The 23,131-nt window shown below is 48.5% G+C and overlaps 9 protein-coding genes across 9 annotated transcripts; 5 read left to right on the top strand and 4 right to left on the bottom strand.

Annotated features, from left to right (window-relative positions):
* Positions 1 to 1,654: 1,654 nt before the first annotated feature.
* J7337_002104 (uncharacterized protein) lies at positions 1,655 to 3,377 on the top strand (the record flags this gene model as incomplete). The annotated part of the gene is made up of 6 exons (XM_044819837.1): positions 1,655 to 1,689; positions 1,749 to 1,763; positions 1,869 to 1,913; positions 1,979 to 2,852; positions 2,900 to 3,340; positions 3,372 to 3,377. The coding sequence occupies 6 exons, from the start codon at positions 1,655 to 1,657 to the stop codon at positions 3,375 to 3,377; spliced, it is 1,416 nt and encodes a 471-aa protein (XP_044684137.1).
* Positions 3,378 to 3,853: 476 nt separating this feature from the next.
* On the bottom strand, positions 3,854 to 4,442 carry J7337_002103 (uncharacterized protein; the record flags this gene model as incomplete). The annotated part of the gene is made up of 2 exons (XM_044819836.1): positions 3,854 to 3,904; positions 4,185 to 4,442. The coding sequence occupies 2 exons, from the start codon at positions 4,440 to 4,442 to the stop codon at positions 3,854 to 3,856; spliced, it is 309 nt and encodes a 102-aa protein (XP_044684136.1).
* A 627-nt stretch (positions 4,443 to 5,069) lies between these two features.
* Positions 5,070 to 6,637, top strand: J7337_002102 (uncharacterized protein; the record flags this gene model as incomplete). Its single annotated transcript, XM_044819835.1, has 2 exons — positions 5,070 to 5,223; positions 5,274 to 6,637. 2 exons carry the CDS (start codon positions 5,070 to 5,072, stop codon positions 6,635 to 6,637), a joined length of 1,518 nt encoding a protein of 505 aa, XP_044684135.1.
* A 507-nt stretch (positions 6,638 to 7,144) lies between these two features.
* Positions 7,145 to 8,891, top strand: J7337_002101 (uncharacterized protein; the record flags this gene model as incomplete). The annotated part of the gene is made up of 4 exons (XM_044819834.1): positions 7,145 to 7,328; positions 7,379 to 7,794; positions 7,843 to 8,471; positions 8,522 to 8,891. 4 exons carry the CDS (start codon positions 7,145 to 7,147, stop codon positions 8,889 to 8,891), a joined length of 1,599 nt encoding a protein of 532 aa, XP_044684134.1.
* Positions 8,892 to 9,267: 376 nt separating this feature from the next.
* Positions 9,268 to 10,031, bottom strand: J7337_002100 (uncharacterized protein; the record flags this gene model as incomplete). Its single annotated transcript, XM_044819833.1, has 2 exons — positions 9,268 to 9,681; positions 9,735 to 10,031. 2 exons carry the CDS (start codon positions 10,029 to 10,031, stop codon positions 9,268 to 9,270), a joined length of 711 nt encoding a protein of 236 aa, XP_044684133.1.
* Positions 10,032 to 12,133: 2,102 nt separating this feature from the next.
* On the bottom strand, positions 12,134 to 13,539 carry J7337_002099 (uncharacterized protein; the record flags this gene model as incomplete). The annotated part of the gene is made up of 3 exons (XM_044819832.1): positions 12,134 to 12,506; positions 12,572 to 13,341; positions 13,393 to 13,539. The coding sequence occupies 3 exons, from the start codon at positions 13,537 to 13,539 to the stop codon at positions 12,134 to 12,136; spliced, it is 1,290 nt and encodes a 429-aa protein (XP_044684132.1).
* Positions 13,540 to 13,885: 346 nt separating this feature from the next.
* J7337_002098 (uncharacterized protein) lies at positions 13,886 to 15,221 on the bottom strand (the record flags this gene model as incomplete). Its single annotated transcript, XM_044819831.1, has 2 exons — positions 13,886 to 14,299; positions 14,358 to 15,221. The coding sequence occupies 2 exons, from the start codon at positions 15,219 to 15,221 to the stop codon at positions 13,886 to 13,888; spliced, it is 1,278 nt and encodes a 425-aa protein (XP_044684131.1).
* A 1,214-nt stretch (positions 15,222 to 16,435) lies between these two features.
* Positions 16,436 to 18,287, top strand: J7337_002097 (uncharacterized protein; the record flags this gene model as incomplete). Its single annotated transcript, XM_044819830.1, has 7 exons — positions 16,436 to 16,563; positions 16,636 to 16,729; positions 16,792 to 16,916; positions 16,972 to 17,233; positions 17,291 to 17,554; positions 17,609 to 18,016; positions 18,072 to 18,287. 7 exons carry the CDS (start codon positions 16,436 to 16,438, stop codon positions 18,285 to 18,287), a joined length of 1,497 nt encoding a protein of 498 aa, XP_044684130.1.
* Positions 18,288 to 20,492: 2,205 nt separating this feature from the next.
* J7337_002096 (uncharacterized protein) lies at positions 20,493 to 21,137 on the top strand (the record flags this gene model as incomplete). Its single annotated transcript, XM_044819829.1, has 2 exons — positions 20,493 to 20,534; positions 20,568 to 21,137. 2 exons carry the CDS (start codon positions 20,493 to 20,495, stop codon positions 21,135 to 21,137), a joined length of 612 nt encoding a protein of 203 aa, XP_044684129.1.
* Between the last annotated feature and the right edge of the window lie 1,994 nt (positions 21,138 to 23,131).

Below are 23,131 nucleotides of genomic sequence, written 5' to 3'. Positions count from 1 at the left end.
CTAACAGTAGATCTCCTAGTTCTGCACCATCCTCCTCTTCCCGGCAGTCATCCTCCACTTTTGAAAGCGCTCCTGTAGGCATGTATGGAAACGCGTCTGGGAGCGTTTCTCAGGCCTCGGGAGCTTCAGCTAGCTCAAGTGCTTCAGGAGCTTCACGTGCCTCGGGTGCTTCGTCGTCCACTTCATCGCGAAGCACTCGTTGATTGATGATCAAGCTTCATGTGAGTGGACACAGTCTTATGGACATTTCAAAATATCAGTCGATAACTTAGGTTCAACATTATGAACCAGGAGATGGAGCAGTGTACATTCTCCAGTGCTATATCTTTTTCTTTGTGTAATTACATCTCCTTCGATCTTGGCCATTGAGTGTTTCTACTCAGGCGTGCCTCACCGGTATTATTGCAATAGTGTTATGAACATATAGCATTGTGATACCTTTTAACCGGCGGCCTTCGTCGTAACAACCATATAGTCGATTACTGTCCATAAGGTTAAGCTTTAGGCTCCCAACACTGGTGATGAGGACACTATATTCCTTTATCACTAGGAATTACCATTTGTGCATTATGCACTAAGTACACTCTTCATAGTTGATGACTTGCACCTCTGGGTTAAGTTGATTCTATCATCGTTCGCCGGCAAGGAGATCCAGGGGATAACCCTTAGAACATTACTGGCCAAGTTACGGTAAGTAAGCAAAGCTTCCCGCGGGAAGTCTGTGGATGCTACGGAGTAAAAACAAGCATAATCTCCAGAGCCCCATATTTCTTATCTTATCTCCTGTCCCCATTATACTCGGCCGAGTGAAACTTCGGGTTTTATTAGCTGCTCCGAAAGCAAATCAACACGCAAATAATTATAAGAGTCTACAGACAGCGATTTTTTGGGTACGAACACTGGCCTAATTAAATATAATACTAAATTATAATATACCAACAAAACCTGGCTAGAGAGCAAAGGCTACCAGCCATTAGACCTGCGACGCTAGTTCTAGCTTGGGCAGGTGTTCACTGAATATAGATAGGCCTAAAGCATTATTACAGTTAGCGAGACACTGCGCAAGCTTTTACATTTATTCTTATGGCTCTTTCAAATGCGTAGGATTCGGCTGGCTTCATTGAAAATGATCACTACTTCCCCTGTTTGTGCCTTGCCGCAGCCAATATGCAAGCCACAGAGAGGCCGATGGAGCAATGATCAACAAACCCAAGAAATCAGGCTGCAACTGCGATGTTGGAATTTAGGCAGCCATACCTGTTCTCAAAAAATCACTTAGTTGTATAAATTTCCAATTTTCTGAATTGCCACAGCCAAAGTTAGCTACAACGTCCTTCCTGATTCTTCAGTAAAGCAAGTTATTCCTGCAAGTCCTACCCTGCTACCTTTTGTAAAAGCACTCTTTATTTTATTTCAGTTCTAGACCCTTGGTAAAGTCGAACGCCAGAAACGAGAAAAGACGCAAGCGCTATCATTGACCGAACATGAACTAAGATGGACGACGAACACGTCAACACAAATTTCAGAAGCGATTCAACTGACATGACTTCGAAGCCACCATCTCACAAACCAACGAGGCCTTTCACAGCGGCCACCGAAGGGCCTCACGTCAGATTGACGCCCATCACTAGAAGGATTACAAAGGCGAAGAAACATGTTCCAGTTCACCCATGTAATCAATGTCCTAAGGTACATTTCTTTTTGAAGAAAAATTAATTCTATCTCTAATCCGTTCAGACATTCTCTAGAGCAGAACACCTAAGGTATGTTATCGCCTATACAGGTGATAAATCGCTCTAACAATCTAGGCGCCATCAACTTAGTCACTCACCTCCTGAATTATTGTGTCCCATTCAAAACTGCAATAGGACCTTCCACCGTAAGGATCTTCTCGACGGACATATTATGAGACAGTGTGTTCTAATATCGATGCATTGTTTCACCGCTAACCATGTAGTGAGCAAGATGCCCCTCCTAGAAATTCGAGCTTCGTTTATCAGTCAATACCCCATCTCGTCGAGGAAGATTGGAATCATCTTGACAATGGCTTTGATGGCTACACTAGTAGTGATGCCTTTAGTAGCTGCCAATCTTCATCTACTGCCCCTACCTCTGTTTCTGGTGGAGGCACTGAACAGCGCGCAGCAAATGAGGCATTTATCGACCTTCTCTACAGCGCCGTAGATCTACGAAAGCTCATACAGCCTATTTTGAATGACGAATATATCAATCCGAGAAGGCTTACAATCAAGCTCCGAAAAGTACTCAAGTTATTTGGACAAGACTTGTCAGCAGAATTGCAGTATCCGGAATCGACACGAATAGGTGGGTTCTTCAAGAAGTCATCTAGACTGCTCTCTTGTGAGATTATCAATGGATTGTACGAAGAGGAAAGAGAGGATGTCAGTAAGAGTACCGCTACGAGCAGGGAAGTCGACTTGGTGTCTGAAGGTGATGAGCCAGACGATTCTAGCTCCGAAGATGAGCCAGCTGCCCAGCCAGATATGCTCAGCATACAGAATCTTGTCGCCTCTACGAACTCTTTCAGTGCATTTATCACGAGATTAGTCGATTTGGCTAACCCATCCTTTGAGTCACGGCTAAAGCGTTTGGCCAAGTCGCAGAGTAAGGAACTCAACGATTCAGAGTCCAAGAGAGTTGCAGAGACGGTATCAGAACTTCTATATTCGAAACCAGTAAAGATTGATCTGGAAGAAAGTGGGAGAATGTCGTGGCTGTACAAGTTAACATCCGCATTCAGGGCAGCTCTGTCAGACGAGTGGAACTGGTGGCCATTTTCGGAGCCCCAGCCACTGCCACCGCCCAATTTCGCTACCTTGAGTTGGGCATGTGTGAGTTTCTATCCAGTTGATCCAAACTATAGCTAACAGACTTTAAGATTTGCGGAGATATTCGAAGAGAAGTGGTTCCAGAGGCCTTCGCACGGCGTGTTGTCAAGATCCGAGCTCAGACGCTGCCTGCATCTTCTGCATCAACTGCGGCATCACCAAACTTTTTCAGGGGTCATACCGAACCCTCTTCCAGCCAGAATGCCGGTAAAGGCAACTATAAGTATCAGCAAAACTCGATACAACATGCGACGCCTGGGCAAAGTTCCATCATATCAAGCGGGCTCCCAGCGACCATGTCGATGCCGTCAACGAGTCGATATATCATGTTCTTTGTAGACTCAGGAGGCTTGAAGCTCAGTGCTATTGAGTCAGAGTCTCTATGTAACGAGCAGCTTTTCCGCCAAATGAGATCCGAGTTTCGACAAGTCAAAGGGTGGTTCATGACTTGGTTTGGTCTCATGACATTCTCTCACTGCGACTTTTACCAGGTATGTCCAATATTTTTCTTGGCAATGTTAGTCCTAAATTTACCTACGCTATTAGTTTGAGCAGTGGCACCCAGAAAGGTATTGCGAGCGTCGCAGCGGTGTCCCCCCGATATTTGACAAAGACTATTTCTACCAGCCTAGGCCACTCGACGAGCCTCCATTATCCAAGCACGAGTTCTATGATCGTTTCTATGGAAGAATTCGCTCTGAGGCTTGTCTGGTAAGCCAACAAATAATTTGCAACGAGTGTGATGCAGTGGACAGAATTCCGCAGAAGAAAGAGCTTTGCAGCTACAGTGGAGAGAAACGATCGAGGTTCTGGGGCATTGTCGCAAGAGAAAGGAAGTCCGGCTTGAGAGTTGTAATTTATATCGTGGTCTCGTGTCTTCCGGGATTAACCTTCTTCATACTATGGCTGTTTTGGAAGAAAGAAGGCTTACAGGAAGCCTCGGTACTCCTCATGTTGTCATTCTCACTTCTTGGGATCTTGTACGCCGCACAGCTTTTTTAAACTTAGATATTTGCGTATGCAGAGGTTTCTTCCACGAGACTTTCATCTTCTGCCTATTAAATACTTTGTGTTGATTCGAATACATGCCAAATGTTAGTGTTAATTTGTGTTAGAGAGTTCAGCAAGAAATGGCGCGGCATCGCGAGCTTACCAGCCCTCCGCTTGAAATGAACTGTTCAACTTAGGAACCTTCGCATTAGATTACCGAGAGACGGTGCACCTAAGCGTGAGATAGACTAGCAGAATATACCACGTACCTAGTTAAAGCTAAGGCCAGTCCAGACTCCCATCCGTGTCAGGCCGCTTCATGGTAAACTCGGATGACTGAGTTACATTGATCATGACCGGCTCCTTGTTCATCTTGCCATCAGTCCTGTCATCTAACGGCTTGCGAAGAAGCTCTTCCGTGCTGCCTTCAAACCATTTCTTGATGGCAGATCCCTCATCAAACCCAATTCTGTAAGTCTTGCCGTTCTCGAAATTATCCGCCTTCCACCATTTCCGAACCTTGGGTTGTTTCGCAATTGCCTCCCTGTATTCTTCGGCTGTGCTTCCCGGCGGGAGTTGAATGCGCCCTACTCCACTTTCCATGCGTGATATAGATGCTTCGATAGTATATATCTGTCCAGGATGCAGCGTCAGGAAACACTCTTTGTTATCTTCTCGCAAGGACCCTTCATAACCGGGCCCGCATATAATCAATAGCTGATCATTCGAACTAATATAATACCGCTTAGGAAACACTTCAGCCTTGATAAGTAATCGATGCCTGCGGTGTTAGTTCATGTCCGTCACATCCGACTGATATCATCGCGCGAGATGTTCAGGGTAGGCCAAACTCATCCCTGGCTCCCAACCCCAGCATGTCTTCTAAACAAGCCTCAGACCTTGATAACCACCAAACACGTCTTGTCGCTGATAAATAACATCATGCTTTCACCCCGCACTATTGCACATCAGGTCACAGCGCTTTCCTACAATCATCCACGCGTTGTCTCCAATGGGTCGATAAGACTACTTACTTCAACCACTCATCCCCTCAATTTAGCGCCAGCCGATTGGGTGGATAAATACATTCAGCCCAGCCGGATATCACCAACATGCATATGTCCACATTGTGCGAGAACATAAGTATCAACTCAGCTGCCGATGCCAACTGCCATCTCGAAAAGGTCAAGCCTGCAACAAAACAAGCCAGACACTGATACTGCAGCCACAATGTCGCCCTCCAACCCCATCATCCCTGGCTTCTCGCCCGATCCGTCCATCGTCAAGGTTGGCGAGTGGTACTTTCTCGTCAACTCCACTTTTCACATGTTCCCTGGTATTCCCGTTTACGCCTCCAAGGATCTTGTGTCGTGGAAGCAAATCGGTAGGTGACCCATGTCTTATTGTGTGTACGGTTCATTGACGGCGATATAGGAAATGTCATTAGTAGGCCGGGACAGGTTATCCTGAAACAATCTGATACTGAAGTCAACCGTATGCCTGATGTTGGAGAAGTGATGCTTGCGACTGGTGGCCTTTTTGCGCCAACAATTCGCTATAACAATGGTACTTTCTACGTTGTTTGCACGAATGTTGTGAGAGCGACCGAGAATACTCGGTATGCGCTGCAGAACTTTATTGCTACCACGAAGGATATCTGGTCAGGTCACTGGAACGACTTGATCTGGTATGACTTTGATGGAATTGATCCCAGCATCTTATTCGACGATGATGGAAAGACGTATATCCAAGGCTCCAAGTCGCCTGGTCCATACACCAGAATCGCCCAATTCGAGATTAATATCACGACGGGCAAGAAGCTGTCCGAGGAAAAGATCATCTGGGAGGGCACTGGCGGAGTCTACCCCGAAGGGCCGCATATCTACAAGCGAAATGGTTGGTACTGCCTCATGATTTCCGAGGGAGGAACTCATGAAGACCATATGATCACCATGGCCCGATCCCGCGATGTCTGGGGTCCCTACGAGCCATGTCCCGAGAACCCAATCTTAGTCCCGGCAAGCAAAGACATGTACATTCGCCATACAGGCCACTGCGACGTGTTTGAAGATGACAACGGTCAATGGTGGGGAGTCCTCCTCGGAGTCCGCAGAGATAAAGACGGACGATACAACATGGGACGAGAGTCCCATCTCACACCCGCAAAATGGACCGATGATTGGCTCCGCATTGAATCTGTCGAGGCTGAAATCAACACATCCCGACTCGCTAGTGCACCCACAGAGCAGGGATTGACAGCAGTGCAGGGCGTGGATTTCCTGTACATCCGAGACCCAGTTTTGCAGAACTACAAGATTGACAGCACGATCAGTGTAACATCATCGCCCGTCGATCTGTCGCATCCACAGGAATCACCTAGTTTTGTGGGTAAGAGACAGCGTCTACACGCAGGTCAAAGCAGCGCAACATTCAAGACCAACGCATCGTCAAAGGTCAAGACTGGGCTGGCAGTTTACAAAGATGAACACCGGTACTTGCGGGTCTTTTATGACACGGCTGAAAGAGCGGTAGTTTACGAATTCGTCAATAATGCCAAGGATCTTAAAAGGACGGAACAGCGCGCACTGGACAGGGATGTTGACACCATCCAATTCCGCTTTGAGTACACTGAACAGGAATATCAGGTATTTTACTCAACCGGTACAGATTGGGAGCATATTGCGACGCTTGATACCCTTGACATGACTGGACCAGACTTTGTAGGTCCCGTTATCGGTGTGTTTGCCTTGGCGCAAAAGAGTGTCACGGTTGAAGTCGTCGATCTGCAGGTAGAGTAGATAACAGCTCCCAACGCTAAGTCAATTAAGATTGAATTCGGCTCGGCTACGCTCCCAGTGTTGTATATCCGGTTCCAGCCTATTGGTGTGAAATGCATGACTCTCTAACACATGACTCTCTAACACATGACTCTACTTACTGTTGGTCCTTGATTAAGCTTTCAGCCTAACATTTAACCGCTCAACCCCAACAGGCTAATTGACCTCTACGCCCGCGCGTGTCTATCACAATAATTAACCGCTTTTCGCCAATTGGACATGCAAATTCCCCATGGGGATGATTTTCGTTCCTCGTAGCTCGGATAAAGACATGCGGGGAAAGAAGCTTCAATTTGGGGTAGGCCGAGCCAATCGCTGAGCGTGGAGGATCCCTGGAACAGTCTGTTGGTGTCAAGGTCTCTGATCGTCTGGCTAAGTAGTGTCTCTGAGTCAGTGATATAAAGTTACTGCATCTCCCCAGTGTTGATCCCTTCCCAGATCTTCACTCACTGAGAAGCTACAGGCATCATGGGTCTTCTCACTCCTCCTCAGCGGACCCAAAAGGTCATTCCTGATAAGCCAGCAAAGGGACATTTCTTCTTTGCTGGCAAGGAATTCGCTCGCGTGCCTTGGTGGAAGAGGTCTAACATGCGGGTTTTGTACTTTTACATTGTTATTCTCATTCTCACCAACACTGCCAATGGTTTCGATGGTAAGCTTCACTGCACTTGGCTCGCTTACACAGTTTGCTAACATGATTAGGTTCTATGATGAACGGTCTTCAGACCCTCTCGTACTGGCAAGAGTACTTCAACCATCCACGTGGTTCCATCCTTGGTCTGTTCAACGCCTCTATGAGTCTTGGCTCGCTTATTGGTCTTTTTGTTGTGCCTTATTTGGTGGATTGGGCTGGCCGTAAGGTCGGTGTGCAGATTGGTTGTATTCTTATGCTACTCGCCGTTGGTCTTCAGGCTGGAGCTCAAAACTTTGGAATGTTTGTTGCTGCGCGTATCATCCTGGGTTTCGGTGATTGCATTGTTCTTGGATCGGCGCCTCTTCTCATCGCTGAGATTGCGCATCCTCAGGATCGTGCTATTCTCGTGACGCTGAGTGGTGCCTCGTACCACTCCGGTGCTTTCATTTCTAGTTGGGTCACCTATGGTACCCTTCAGATTAAGGTATGCCATTTTCACATAAGAAAAGTGATCTGGCTGACATTTTCTCAGAGCAACTGGTCCTGGAGACTTCCTAGTCTTCTTCAATCCATCTGCAGTGTCATCATCCTCATCGGAATCTTCTGGATGCCCGAGAGTCCTCGTTGGCTTCTCAGCAAGGACAAGCACGACGAAGCCCTCAGGGTTCTCACCCACTACCACGCAGAGGATGACCCCGAGGATGAGTTTGTCCAGCTGGAGTTCAGTGAGATCAAAGCCGCCATTGCACTTGACAAAGAGGTCGGACAGACAGCCTGGGTCGACTTCCTCAAGACTCCTGGTAACCGCAAGAGAATTGGCCTCATCACTGCCCTTGGTTTCTTCAGTCAGTGGAGTGGCAACGGTTTGATCTCTTACTATCTTAAGGGTATCATGGATGCTGTCGGTATCACCAAGGCTGAGACTCAGCTTGGCATTAATGCGGGTATGAAGACACAGGGTCTGATCATCAACACGGCTTTTGCGTTCTTCATTGATATTTTCGGTCGTCGACCTATTTATCTCACCTCGACCATCGGAACTTGCGTCATCTTCACATTCTGGACCATTGTCTCAGCTCGATATGACATCGATCCCAACAAGGCTCTCGGATATGCTTTTGTGGCGCTGACCTTTATCTATGGCCTTTTCTACGACATCAAGTGAGTACCCCTCTCTAACGTACCCCGCCTTTAGAGCTAACAGTATGCAGGTCTGGTCTCATGGCCAACTACACCACTGAGATTCTACCCTATGGTCTTCGTGCCAAGGGTTTCACATGGCTCAACTTCTGCGTCACCGCTGCGCTCTTCTTCAACCAATACATCAACGGTATTGCTCTTGAAGCTATGGGCTGGAAGTACTATACCATCTACTGCGTGTTCCTCGGCTTTGAGGTGTATGTCATCTACTTCTTCCTCATCGAGACCCGCTACACACCTATGGAAGAAATCGCCAAGTACTTCGATGGTGATGCGGTTGATGTTGGCGAGGTTGCTAGGGCTGATATGAAGGAGAGAGGTGTTATGATGACTGAGTTGGATTCCAAGGGACCTCGTGCCACTGAGATTGAGGCTCGTTAGAAGAATGAGATGACATGGTGAACATGGGACTGATGACAGGACAAGGATGGAGGAAGGCAACATATCACGAGTATACCCGGGAAAGTAATCAATGATTGTTAAGTTCTTTGAGTAGCAATCCACTTGTCAATGCGAGGGTCATGGAGTTGTCGATTCGTTATAGTGACAGTCATCAGAGAGGCCAGTGATTAGATATGGTTCATATTATTGGGCCGAGAGATACCTCTAGCGTCCATCCCAGCAGAATATATATACAAGAAACTTTTTTCATATGAACCATAAAGGCCAGCTTGACACTATCAACACACACAAGAAATAAAACAGCCCCAGAGCCTCTAGCCCTGCCCCCACCACTCCATCATGCTCCTCAACTGCTTTAAAAGTTGGATTTGGCCTTGGTGACGACACCAGACTTGAGAGCAACGTTCTTGACAACGACCTTCTTGTTGTTGACGCTGGTGACGCGGACCCAGGCAGTGTCGTTGGGCAGCGTACCCTTGAGGATCCACATGTTGGGGTCGGTGAGCTGGGTCTTCTTCCAGGTCTTGCCGTTGTCGCTGCTGACCTCGACGGCCTTGACGCGGTGGGTGATGTTCTCGATGGTAGCGGCGAACCAGTACTTGGAGGCGCCACCGTGCATGTGGACCTGGAGAGGGGACTTGAGAGGGCAGGCAATCCACTTCCACTTGATGCCGTCGACACCACCGCCGGTCATGCCGTTGGTGAGCTTCTTCCAGGTGGCGGGGGTCATGTCGAGATGGTTCTTGTCGCCGCCAGTCTTGTTGGTGACCTAAGCCAGTTAGATACCCTTGTATTTCTATAACGTCGTGCACTTGGACTTACCATGATCTTGAGGGACTTGCCCTTGTAGGAAACCTGAATGCATCCACCGCAGTTGGCGCCATCCTGCCAGATATCCTCAGAGACACAGGTAGATCCGTCAATACCAGCAGGCAGGTCGTAGCCGACAAAGCTGCAGGCACCCTTCTGCCAGCAGTTCTCCTCAGTGCAGCCATCGCTGTCTCCGTATCGGGTGCCGAGACCAGTGAAGGTAGGGTTCTTGGAAGTAGCAGCGGCGTTGGCAACCGTCGAGGCTGCGGCCAAGAGGGTGACGAAGTAAGTAGAAAAGCTTCCGAACATGTTTGCGTTGATGTTAGAAATGAATGAATGTAATGTAATGTCGAATGACGTTTATGTTGAATGAATGAATGAAGAAATAAAAGGTTGGAAAAAAGAATGTGTTGATGAGATTAGATGTTCGTTGGTGGTTAGAGCAGCTCTAGTCTTATATACGACCCAACATTCCAGAACACCACCAAGTAATTTCCTTGCGGATGAGCTGACTAGGTTCACGATGCTGACGAGGATTTTACTAAGTGCATCGATCCCTAGCTGTTTCCAATGCCGAACCCCTGTATTTCCCAACTGCCATATCTCCAGGATCGGTCTGGACTCACAGACACAAGAGGGGGGAAATCGAAAGGCACAGGCGTGATGGTTTCATTCAACGATCCGTCTAATATCAAGATCGTGTTATTGATGCCGGTTTACCGTGATAGTTTGCGCTACTGTGTTTCAGACTTGACAGTTTTGGCGGGATGCCAATCAAACTAAGCGTGTGCATCCCTGTCAGGCCTCGATAGCCGGCTTCTGCGGAGGGAAGGCCGTTGCCCGATGATTGCGGCTCCGAATGGTAGGCTTCTAGAAAATGTGCTCTTATTGGAGCGCAAGGCGATTGTGGATGGTTTAATGTTTTATTACGATACGGTATATAGCTTAGCGTGATGTAAGCGAGAGGGTGAACGAGGATGAACGAGACCAGCAAAAAACTGTATCCAAGCCGCCACACCTGCACTCTAATTGAATGCCGAGTTCCATGGCATAACTTTACCCTGAGACTTAGCATTTGGATGCACTGACTGGATCAAGGAAATGGTTACATTGATCCGATCTGGTAGACTAACAATACTTTAAGTGAGACAATTCGGTGGACCCGCGACGCATTTGTCTGGAATACTCCGTACATAAACTGACTCTGCAGAGTAGCATTATATCCACGATCACTACGACGTAAAAACCGTTGAGATTCCAATATCCAACAGCATGGCAGACGTGGGTCTGGCTGAAACCGCGGCTTGGCAAACAAATTGCCGGGCGCTTGAGGTCAATTTGCGAGAAGTTTCGGGGTTCGATTGAACAGCTGGGATGATTAATCTAGAGCTAGGGTTTTGGGGGCTACTGCAGTGATGCGGATATCACTGCTGACTCTCGCATCACGACACTGCAGTTGATGGCAAGACGATGTATGCAGGGAAAAGGGGACATAACTACAAAGCGTTGAGTCAGTATCGTTAGACAGCAAGATAGTGACTACTGCGGCGTACAGACGGAAGCTCGGGGCTTTTTGGCAGCTACACGATGCCGAAGTCAATGACAAACTACGGATATAAACTTCAGGTCGTTCCGTTGTAGGCTACTAGGATAGTCCTGGGCAAGGTTTCTGGCGGCAAGATGCAGGTTTCGCATCGCCAAGCACGGCTGATGTGCCGATGTCTTGGTACAATAAACAACCGGAAAATTTACAGACAGTTGGGAAAACGATTGTTATCAAAGCAACCTTGATTCATAGGCCTACTGAACCATGAGAGTCGGAGCAGCTTTGAGCTACCTGGTGGTAATGACAGGTTATCTTCAAGAAGCCCCCCAATACTCCGTATGGACTGATAATAAAAGATCACGCACGACTCGTCATCAATGCCGCCTACACAGTAAGATACAATATAATTTCAGCTTCCAAATGACTTCTCCTACACCTGAAACTTGAAACCCCCTGGCTAGGTTGGGTGACATCCAGTAGCGGGCGCCAAGATGCGAAACGTGGGGTTTTCATCCCAAGTGTCCCCTGTAGGCTTTGAGATAGTGTCAGCACCAACTGCCTCAGCCGCGAATCTTGGCCAATATCATGCCTTTCTCAGTTCTGTATGATTGAACGGATGGATTCCATGAGAATACCGTTCGAATAATGCAGACTTTGTCACATTTCGCAGGGACGGTCAAGCCAAAATACTGTACTCCCAAAGATTCATTCTGCTAATGGGTAGAGGGTACTGCAAAGCGCAAACATCAAACAACACTGGTACCTCACTCTCTATTGCGTCTTATGGGCTGTTCAACCTAAGCAAGTTTTCTCTTTTTTCGCCTTGGGCATAGACTTGTTAATACACTTGCATTAGAATGTCTAATTATTTATATTTCGTCATGTCCTCTTCAAAAGCCTCCCTCATCCTTTTTGCAAACTCTTCATCTGCTAACACCTTTACCCCTAATAGTGCAATCCCCTTTGCTGCTTTGATAGCTGCATCGAACGCCGCAGGCTCACCAGCCGCCCTTGTAAACCCAGGAGCATGTACGTTATCGGTCGGCAGGGTTGGGATGATAAACAGAGGGTGCAGTGATGGACACTCATAGCTCACATTTCCAAAGTCCGAGCCGCCGCCCGAGATATGTGGATCGCGCATGTCGCCGTGGAAGTGGCTGTCAAAGTGCCGTGACATGATGTCGGTGAACTCGTTGCAGAGGGGCTCGTTGGAGTGGAGGTCGGCATAGGTGTCCATTCTGTCCGAGGGGTCTATCGTCAGCATTGTGGTCGAGTACATACATCAGGCTGGGAGTATACATACACTGACTCAAACTCAATCTTGCACCCAGTGGCAAGGGCAGCTCCCTTGAAGCAGTTTCGCACCCGCTCTTGAAGCTTCTCATTCTCCCTCAGAGTAAGGGTCCGCACACCAACCTCCACCACGCTTCTCGCCGTGATGATGTTGGTCATCTGTCCTCCCTCTTTGATGTAAAGATTGAGGCGGTCTGTAGGTCTAATCTGTTGGCGCAGCATGCTGATCGCGCTATAAGTCAACGACGCGGCATCCAGTGCGTTGATGCCATTCCAAGGGACTACACCAGCGTGTGCCGGCTCGCCAGTGAAGATACCCCTGAAGATGGCCACTGACCTGCCACCGACGGCCGCTGCGCCATCAGGTTGAGGAATGTCCAAGGGCGTGCTCGCGTGAACCATGAGCGCAGCATCGACATCCTTAAACGCGCCGGCTTGAATGAGCTTGATCTTGCCTCCACCGCCCTCCTCAGCAGGACAGCCGAGGATACGTACTCGACCTGGTGCGCCAGATTGTTTAAGGGCAGCAGCGATGCCTAGAAAAGAAGCTATAGAGGCGGTGGCAATGAGATTATGTCCGCAAGCATGGCCTACGCCCTCGAGGGCATCATACTCAGAGCAGATGGTCACCAGGCGACCACCCTGGCCGTACTCTGCAACGAAGGATGTGTCAAGGCTATATGCGTGCCTCTCTACGGCGAAGCCAAGGGACTCCAAGAGAGCTGTGATGTTATCGTGAGCTTTAAACTCTTTGAAGCATAGCTCAGGGTTGTCGTGTATCTGTAGCATGGGTCAGTTGGTGCATGATGCAAGTGACGAGGACAGTCATACCGCACTGTTGATCTTTCGCAGAGCATTCAGCTCCTGATCCACGGCACTGACTATTGCGTCAAAGGAGCTTTCGCCATTAACCGCACCGATAACCTGCCTCTCCGTGTCAGGATTGGCGGTCTGCGTAACACTGGTAATGGTAGCCATCTTGTGAGACCTATTGGTATAATCGAGGGAATGATGCGACGTTGAGTGGCTGCTCGGTGGTCTGCTCAAGCAGGAGACAGGCTTAGATATGAACAACAACACCATCATCCGTTTAAGTCTGTCTCCAACATCCGGAGGAGACATGATGGCCTTGTTATCGCGCCCGACCTCGGTGACAGACTAGACGGCATCATCGTCTAAAGGATCCACCGTCATTAGCTTCGTCGTCTAAAAAGGCACTATGTGGGCCTTGGAGACCCGCTCACCCAGATACCAGAGATGCCAGTCTCAGGCCTCTTCGATTTAGGGTCCAATTCCCTTAACTTGGGATATGAGAGCCGCAATCTCACCAAATGCCGCTGGTATCCGAGGCCAGCTCATAGAGTGTCCAGATACTGATGTGCTGCCCCAACCGAGAGTGCCTATCTAGTGCATGTTCGAGCACCGATCTCCATCGCGGCCCGAGCTTGCTCATGATCCAGTCCTTGTGAATCGGATTCTTGGTCTCAATCACAGCCGCCAGAAGTGCCCTTCGCAGGTCTTTAAGATGGACCTTACGTATGGTATGCTGGGCCGCCTGCATAAGCATGGCTAAGACGTCTTGGATCCTATCTTCGGGCATGCCTGCGCATCGGTAATAGATCATTTTCCACGCGTAGTAGATGGTCACGAATACGGCAGCGCTTTCAACAAGATCGCATGCCGAGGCTACATGGTTATCATCAGGCATCGTGATCATCTGGAACGTAGCAGAAAATTCCTGAGATAAGGTAGCATCAGCACATGTTAACATGCTCAGGTCCTGAGTGATAGCTTACCGTCTCTATAAGATTTAGCTTTTCCTCTATCTGCGCGTTTCGCACTTCTGGTCTTTGTGTGCCTGAAGATTCATCTGACATGACTGAGTCCATTGTTGACCACCCGAACTCTGTAATCTGGAACTGAAGTTGGATCATGCGAACTAGCATATCCAGATGCTGAGCCGAGAAAACGTCGTCCAGACGTTGCTCAGTTGGATACAAAGTACCCCAGTTCAGCTGCAATACTGGCCGTGAGACCACGCATAGTCGTCGGAGAAGTTTTGGACGGCCCGACATGTATCGCGCGACTTCACCAGCGCAGCGATACCCCATCGCATAGACATCCTCTCTGTAAACCCATAGAAGTAGGCGACACAGGAAGCTACGCATGGAAGGGGTCATTGTCGCAACTGACTCCGTCGCCGATCTGGTCAACACGTCCCCTATCGATGAACGTTGGAGATAGCGCACGACGGCCTGGCTGAGCTTATGCAGCTCTTCCTTATCAACGGCGCGTTGGTGCGTGAGGTAGACGTAGTGGAAGTAGAGTGTAGCGAGGGTCTCAACGTGGTCGACAGGCTTGACTGGTTGCCGTATGGCTTCTCGGAATGCCGACGATGCCCGAGCGAAGTGCGAAAACGCCAGCGCTGACTCTTGTCCACTAAGAGTAAGGCCCTCGGTATGGCGTCGCGCATCGAGGTCCTGAAGCGCGACAGCCACTGCGTAGCGCAAAGCGATGGCGCTGTAAGAGACTTTCTGTAGCAGAAGCACAGGGAAAGACCACGCCGCGGCCTTGGAGGTATGTACCAAGCAGAATCCATTCTGATAGTGTCCCAGAGCCTTATATTCCTCATGGCCAAGAGTGAGGCTGCCGTGGCCCATAATTTCGGTCTGGGATGAACTAATGTGGTTAATAAGGGGCAGCAATCCTGGTGATAAGTGCGTCACGATGCAATCCATGGCTCCTCCATTGCCTGAAAAGGGTGTAGTTTCTAGAGCTGATGATTCTGGGGAATGAGCCCATGCGGAGGCCTGTGCCATACTGGTCGCGAGAGATGAGCTTTGCACATCGTCGCGTTGGAACTGAGACGATATGGTATCGCTAGATAGATCATCCAAGACAGCCCAGCTTGGTGGATCCTGGCTGTTGCTCGGGAGATTGAAGTCCTGGACCGGTGGTCTATCCTCATGAGCTACAGGGCGCCTTCTCGGCTGCGGCATCCGAGGTGAAGAAGACGTTGAGGATGATCTCCTGGAAGACGAGGCTGCCTCGTGAGTCCAATATGGACTGCAGCTGAGATTCAGCCGCTCGCACCGCCGGCAAATGGGTAGGCGCTCATCACACTTGACATGCTTTGCCCTACACGTGAGACACCCTAAAGTGATGATAAACGTGCATGGTCAGCATGACAATCTCGGCAAGGTTATCTCAGGATCGCTGGGGTACGACTCTCATTTGCTCAACGCACCTAGTCTAGATCGTCCTTTGCTTTGTCGTTTCCCCACCCTAGTCATCTGTGTCGAGCCATCGGGCATCGTTATCGTGGTGCCGGGTCGTCGTCTCTCGTCTTCTGGGAAAGGTGGAGGTGCGATTGTTGACGACGACGCCTGCCAAGCAAAGCAGAAGTGTCCTTTCAGCCGTAGAGCGCAGACGAGGAAGGGGGAGGGGTTGTAGGTAGGAAGTGGTGGCGTGACGAGCATCGCTGGGGAATCTGGGTTACTGGGCTTAAAAGGTGGATCAACTGGCGATATATTGGGTTAACCGGTCGTCTCCGATTACACCGGCTATCAGCTTCGTCGTCTACGGTTATCCAATCTAACCAGCCCCCTCCCAGTTAGTTAGTCGATTTCGATAAGGGTGGTGGGGTAATTGATAACCGAGTGCCTGTTTAGTTTATCGTCTTGTTATTAGTGTGAATCGGTGGAAATGCTTGAGCTAGCGTAGTGTAGGTTCGGATCCGATCTCGCAGGGATAGATATAAAGCATCCTAAAACTCCATCTGTAAAGTCATTTCTCCCCAGTATATTTCGGCAAGCATATTTAAAGTCATCCGAGTACCAGTCGTCACGTTTAATAGCTTAGTATCAGACCCAAAATGGCTTCGCCTCCTGACACCAAACCTGAGGTTGTTGATGAGAAGGCTATGTCGGTGATGGAACAGGACGATGATCTCCCCATTTCCAATGTCGAGGAGCAGCCTCTGGTCAGAAAAATTGACCTTCAGTAAGTACCTAAACGGTGCACTTCAGTACCGAATCTACGGAATTCCTATCCACTGACACAAAACCCGCACAGCCTGATGCCTATCCTCATAGCCATCTACATACTGCAGTATCTCGACAAGAGCAGTTTGAACACTGCCTCTCTCCTCGGTATCATCCAGGATACGGTATGTTGGTGTCAATCAGAGACAAGTTCTGGAATGTGACCACTGACCAAATTGCGTTGTAGAAATTGGTTGGTCAAGAGTTCCCCTGGCTTAATAGTGCTTTTTACTTTGGATACCTCGGCGCCACATACCCAGTCTCCGTACTTCTCGTGAAGTTCCCGATTGCCAAGGTCCTGGCAGCATCCATGTTAGCTCGCATTCCCTCCCCGCCATAGCGACCAAAGCTGATCATTGTAACTCAGTTTGATATGGGCGCTGGTTCTCGGATGTCATGCTGCTGGCGAGAACTTCGCAGCCCTCTGCTCCTTACGTGTGCTCCTTGGTGCGTTCGAGGCCACCATCAGCCCCGGCTTCACACTCATCACAGGACTCTGGTACAAACCGTCAGAGCACGCCAGACGCCACAGCCTTTGGTTCGTCGGTAACGCCGTGGGGTCTCTTATCGGTAGTCTCATTGCTTACGGCTGCACCTTCATCACTGGCGGGCCCCTCGCACCATGGAGAGTAAGCCTAACTCTTGTCGAACTTGTTTTCTCACAACAAACTGACCGGGCGTCTTAGTGGTTATTTATCGTTCTCGGCATAATAACAGCTGGCTGGGCTGTGGTCCTATACATCTGGCTTCCAGACACGCCAGCGACAGCCAGATTTCTCAACCCAGCTCAGAGAGTCTGGGCGACGCAGAGGCCTCAGGTGGCTCAGAGGAGTTTCAAGACGAACAAATGGTCAAATGGACAGCTATTCGAGGCGATGCTGGACCCCAAGACGTGGTTTCAGTTCTTTGTCATTACTACGGTGTCCCTAAGTAATGGAGTCATTGCCAATGTAAGTCATACACTCAGCTGACGCTTAGCCTGCTAACACGAATCGCTCTTGTAGTTCAGCTCTCTAATCATCCGAGGCTTGAACTTTGACTCCCGACAGTCGCTCCTCCTCGGCATGCCTCTGGCTGCCTATAATGTCATCATAGTTCTCCTTTCCGCCTCGCTGGCCGAGAGATTCCGCAAGTCTCGTTGCCTTATTGCCGCAGGTGCCTCGGCTCTTTCACTGGTGGGCACCATTCTGGTCCGTCAGCTGCCATCCACAAACAATGCGGGTCGATATATAGGGCTCATCCTGTGCGCGTCATGCGCCAACGTATTCCCCATGATGCTGAGCCTCATCTCGAGCAACGTGGCCGGCTTTACCAAGAAGTCAACAGTCAACGCTGTCTTCTTCCTTGGATACTGTGCAGGCAACATTGCTGGTCCACAGTTCTTCATTCCAACCGAGGCACCCAAATACGAGGTAGGAACATATCCTCACACTCTCTAGTCCACTTCAAGGCTAACTTACTCTGTAGACGGCTTTTACTGCCTTGTTTGTGATCTTCTGTATCCTCATTGGTCTTATTCTTGCTTTCAGGCAGTATCTGGCCTGGGAGAACTCGAGGCGCGACAAGGCTCAGGGAGTGCACATTGATGCTGAGTCACCAGATCGAGATGCCATGTCTGGTGCGGTGATGGAGGCAACTGACGAGACGGACTTTGAGAATAAGAACTTCCGATACTACCTCTAGGGATCACGCAACCGCAAAGGAATACGCCGCTCTTTGCCTTTAAGTTCCAACTAGCTAATTAAATCCCATTCCTCGAACTAGAAGACTATGGCGACCCTTTATCTACTCCAGACAAAAGCTCTTGGACATGTCCCCAATTTTGACAATACCGCTGTAAATAGGCGCGAATAGCAGGCATCTCATTCGTGGCACGAATATCTATCCACCACCTGCATTCACGTGCCCTAGTGTACCATAGGTATAAGAGTGTAAGAGCTATTGGATCTTTCCCTTCCAGTAATGTTTTAAATTCTCCCCGTATCTTGGTTGAAACCTTCATAGCTTTGCCGAGTGTAGCTTGGCCAGCAGGTATTGCTAGCAGTTCAGACAAGCCATGTGCAACCCTAAAATAAGGATTAGTACATGCCGTAGATGTCTCTTCAAGCATACACAGCTGCCTTAGCTCCACTAATACACCATTAATGCCTTCGATGGGCAAGGACTGATGCATTGTCACAAAAGTGTCAGCCATTGGCTTAAAGACACTTGATGCTCGCAAAGGGTTCAATAGTTGACATAGTCTCATCTTGCCAGCTGCAAGTCGTAACCATTCAAGGTCAGAAGAGTCCGGCGGTCCAAGAGGCCAAGTTTCCTCCACGGGGCACGCATTGATAGACGAGAAGGCAAGGATGCCAAGCGTGCTTGCTGCGGCCCAGATAGTATCCTTGTGCTCTTCTTTGATAGGCTGTCCCAGAGACTTATTGAACAATGAAGTGCATTGAGACCAGTGGTATGTTTCACAAAATGATCGACGATGGGCTGGCGTTACCCCAAGGTAACGATCATGAACAGCCGTCACGGCCAACATGCCATGCAATAAAAATGTACTCTGCAAGGCAATTATAAGTTATTTTTTTTTTGTTTACTTTGGGCTTGTACTCACCTTAAAAGATAACTCCAACATGTGCCTGTTGTGTGTCTCTACTGTCTCTGACCCGTTAAGAGATTGTAGAGTTCTGCACTGGAAACGATTGAAAAGGTCTTGGTCATGCGCATTGAGCATGTAGAAAGTTGTTTCATCTGCTACCCATACGCAGTTACCCATAGACCGCTGTGGTGACGGAATTGTAAGATGCTTTGGCATGTTCTTCTTGGTTTGTTCTTCAGGAAGTGACTGGAAATCCGGTATATTGAACCCGAAGTTACATACGACGCCGTAAATCCGGCATTTGACGCAACATGGCCTCGCCTCGTCACACTGAGTCGTCGAAGATAAGCCACCTAAGCTTGAGAGGTAGAGGAACCTCCTTATTGGCCTACCTTCACTTTCCTCAGCTTGCAGTTCCGATAACCGAATCGTGACTTTCGGCCACATTGCATTTCTCGCCTCTTGGTGACTGGAATCGTCGCTGAGCTCATAATTGATGAATATTTAATAAACTACTTGACAGGCTCTTGTTCGCTGTTCAAGGTCTTGATGTTGATAAGCCGATAAAGAATGTTCTTGCGGAGATTGGTAATATCCTTAAACCCGACCGATTAATAACTCTGCCCGGACTAGACTTGATATGATCTTCATTTATAATAAGCAAATTTATACTAACCTCTGCTCGGGATTGCACCATTTTGATTGGTCGACGATAGTTCTACCTGTGATTAAAATGTCCCAGTTAGATAAGAGAAGTATCTTGAACCAGGTGTCTTTACCTCTAAATTGGTATTGTCTTTTGTTATGAGAAAAGTTGAGGGTGCCGGTAATCTGAGAGAACTGAGGAGGAAGACAGAAGAAATAATGAATATAAAAGCAGTTCATGAGCCATGTCTTTCGTTCTACACGAGACAGTGTATCCTATTCTAGTTATTTGAATTCTTAAAGAAACTGTCTTTTAATTATCTACTAAGCTGGTATTTCATTTTTAAGCTTATCCATTTAAACTACCTACTATCATGCGTGTTTTTGTTACAGGCGCAATAGGCTTTGTCGGCTTAGCTGTCGTCAAAGAGCTCTTAGCTGCCGGTCACTCTGTTCTAGGCCTGGCCTGCAGTGATATAGGAGTCGAGCAGCTCAAGAGCTAAGGCGCTGAAGCCCTTTTTGGTACAATCGAGGACTTGGAAGTTCTTAAGAAAGGGGCTTTTGAGTCTGATGCCGTTATATATCTGGCCTTTGTATAAAACTTTGCTGATTTTATCGGTTGTTGCGCCATTGACCGTGCGGCTATTACTGCTATGGGTTCTGCCTTGGTTGCGGCCGGTGGCAATCGCGCCTTGGTCATTACTTCAGGTACTATGATGCTTGCTTAGGGAAAGCTGGGCTATGAGGACGACGAGCCTGACATGAGCTATCCTTTTGCAGCAGCTCGCGGGGCTTCTGAGAAAGTATGTCTCGAATTCGCCAAGCAAGGTGTTCGAGCTAGTGTTGTTCGACTCCCTCCTACCACGCATGGGCCCGGAGTTTCTGGGTTCATGGGCCCATTTGTGAACGTCGCACTTGAGAAAGGCGTCTCTGCATATGTTGGCGATGGCAAGAATCATTGGTGCGCTGCTCATCGTGACGACGCAGCTAGATTGTACCGTCTAGCTATCGAAAAAGCAGAGGCTGGATCCATTTTCCATGCCGTTGCCGAGGAGGGCGTGACAGTCAAGGATATTGCCACCGAAGTTGGCAAACAATTGAATATCCCTATCCTCAGCATTTCTCCAGAGAAGGTGCCGGAACATTTTGGCTGGTTTCAATTCGGAGCTATGGCTGACAACACTGCCTCGAGTGCAAGGACCAAAGAGGTGTTGGGCTGGAACCTTACAGGACCCACGGTTCTGGAGGACATAGAAGCTGTAGTTGACTTCGTGAAGTCTCACTCCGGCCAGTGGTAATATATTGACCTAAATCGAGTCAAGCGCAGTCGAGTTTAATGAGTTTTTTGAGCTTTAGTTTCTTGCCATTGAGATAATAAAACACCTTTTAACTGAGTGACAACTACACAAGTTACTTCTGTTAATTTTTTTAATATTGGATAGAATAAGGCTTTTTAAGCTACTATTAGAATATTAAATAAATTGAAATTTACTATGTAGCTGAGATCAATGAAGACTACGTTAGGAGGCTTCTACCAAAACGCAGGAGGATGACCTGGTTTGCGTACTTAATGGCCCCAACCAAGTAGCCGTACTGCGTCACATAGGTGAGCGTTGACAAGTCTTAGCCCTGAGCCACAAGTCTCAACTTCAAATACTCTGAGGCGATATGGCCGGGGCATGGTTCACTGTACATTGCTTGACACTGAAAGCTTATGACGGCTCAACGAGATACATCATGCCCACACACAGATAACGGTTCACTGTATATGAAATCAGAGGAAAACATTGTTGCATAGAAAGTGGGGACAAGAAATCCGTAACCGCATACTATCTTATGCCTTTCTATATCAAGGCGACTAACTCGTGGCTACTCAAACAATCATGTGTGTAGCCAGAAGCTTGGGCGGCTCCACCCCTTCTGACGCAAGCCCTGCTTTAAAGTATTGAGGAGGTAGATGAAGAGGGTTTTGTGGCTTAAAGCTCTTACGGAATAGCTCAGGAAGAGAAAATGCCAAGGCTCGTTATGCTTCATTCCGTACTAGCGACACGGATTCCGCTAAGACCATCATAAACGGTGCCGAGCCGTTGGCCTGGACTCAGGTGCCGGCTTATGGACAATCTGGCGAGACCGACATGAGACGGTTAACAGCCGTCAGAAAACACTCCGATCTTCCACAATAACCTCGATGCACAAGATGCGTCATGTTTCCAATGGTGGCGATATAATGTTTCAGCTGTGGCCACGCTAACCATTCCCTCGTGTCCTCACCACAGATAACTAAAACATGGTCTCAGACTAGGTAGGTAACATCCGATGCGACACTCCCCTCTTGTGCCCGATCGAGTCGGTTATCCCAAGCCATTGGTATCGATAACGTGGATGGCAAGGATATCCTAAGTTAAAAGCGTCAAGGCCTCGGCGTTTTTGTGAAGACTCATGCAAGGGATATGCATTTGAACCCAGCGGTGGCGACATGTTCGCATAGACCACGTGTAGCTGAAAGTAAGACAACGGCACAAGATGCGCGGCGTGAGACTGGTGAGACATTTCGATTCTTAGCAAGTGGGGGTGTTAAGACAATCTCGGAGATCTCCTTGTAACGGGACGAACGTTAGAAATGTTGATTGTGAACAAGTACATGAGTTCATTGCCGGTTTAGGTTTACAAGAGGATTGAACATGAGACAACTTGTCTTTGCTATTGTTTATGGCCTTTCTGCTACCAGGACACGGACGAGGTTGGGTAGTGGCAGAATTCCAGCAGAGGTGTCAGTATGGACCTTCACGGCAGAGTAGCGTGCCATGGCTTGCCAATATTCCTGATCTGTCCCGTTCAAGCCAATCAGATATGAGAAGAGAAAGACAGAGATGGTGTGATTGAAGTCTAAATTGGCTAAATCTACAAAGTCGCTGGGCATACTGAATTAACTTCTGTAGGGCTCTGCTCCCTAGCTTGACAGAACGTCCTATCCCAGTCGACTGAACTTAAATATCGTTGTCAGACCTTACCAGAGCCAAACCAAAAGCTCACCTTTTTGGCCGTTAAGGAACCTCCCATCAAAGACACAGTCAGAACCAATCATGACTCTTAAGAACCACTGCAGCGTCGAGTATAAGGGCCCTTTCAGGGTTTGGAAAGCAGTTCTGAATAAAGTTCTAATCTTCTGTACCTCGCAGTGCTACACTTGTGGGAAGAAGATTGGCCATACACACCACATATATCCTGATCGGTCGAATACTCAGCCCTTTGGCAAACTCTCTCCACGTCAGGCGGTTCGTATAAGTCGTCT

Source organism: Fusarium musae, chromosome 2, assembly GCF_019915245.1.
Source record: "Fusarium musae strain F31 chromosome 2, whole genome shotgun sequence".
NCBI classification, from domain to species: domain Eukaryota; kingdom Fungi; phylum Ascomycota; class Sordariomycetes; order Hypocreales; family Nectriaceae; genus Fusarium; species Fusarium musae.
This window is presented reverse-complemented; position numbering and strand designations above follow the sequence as displayed.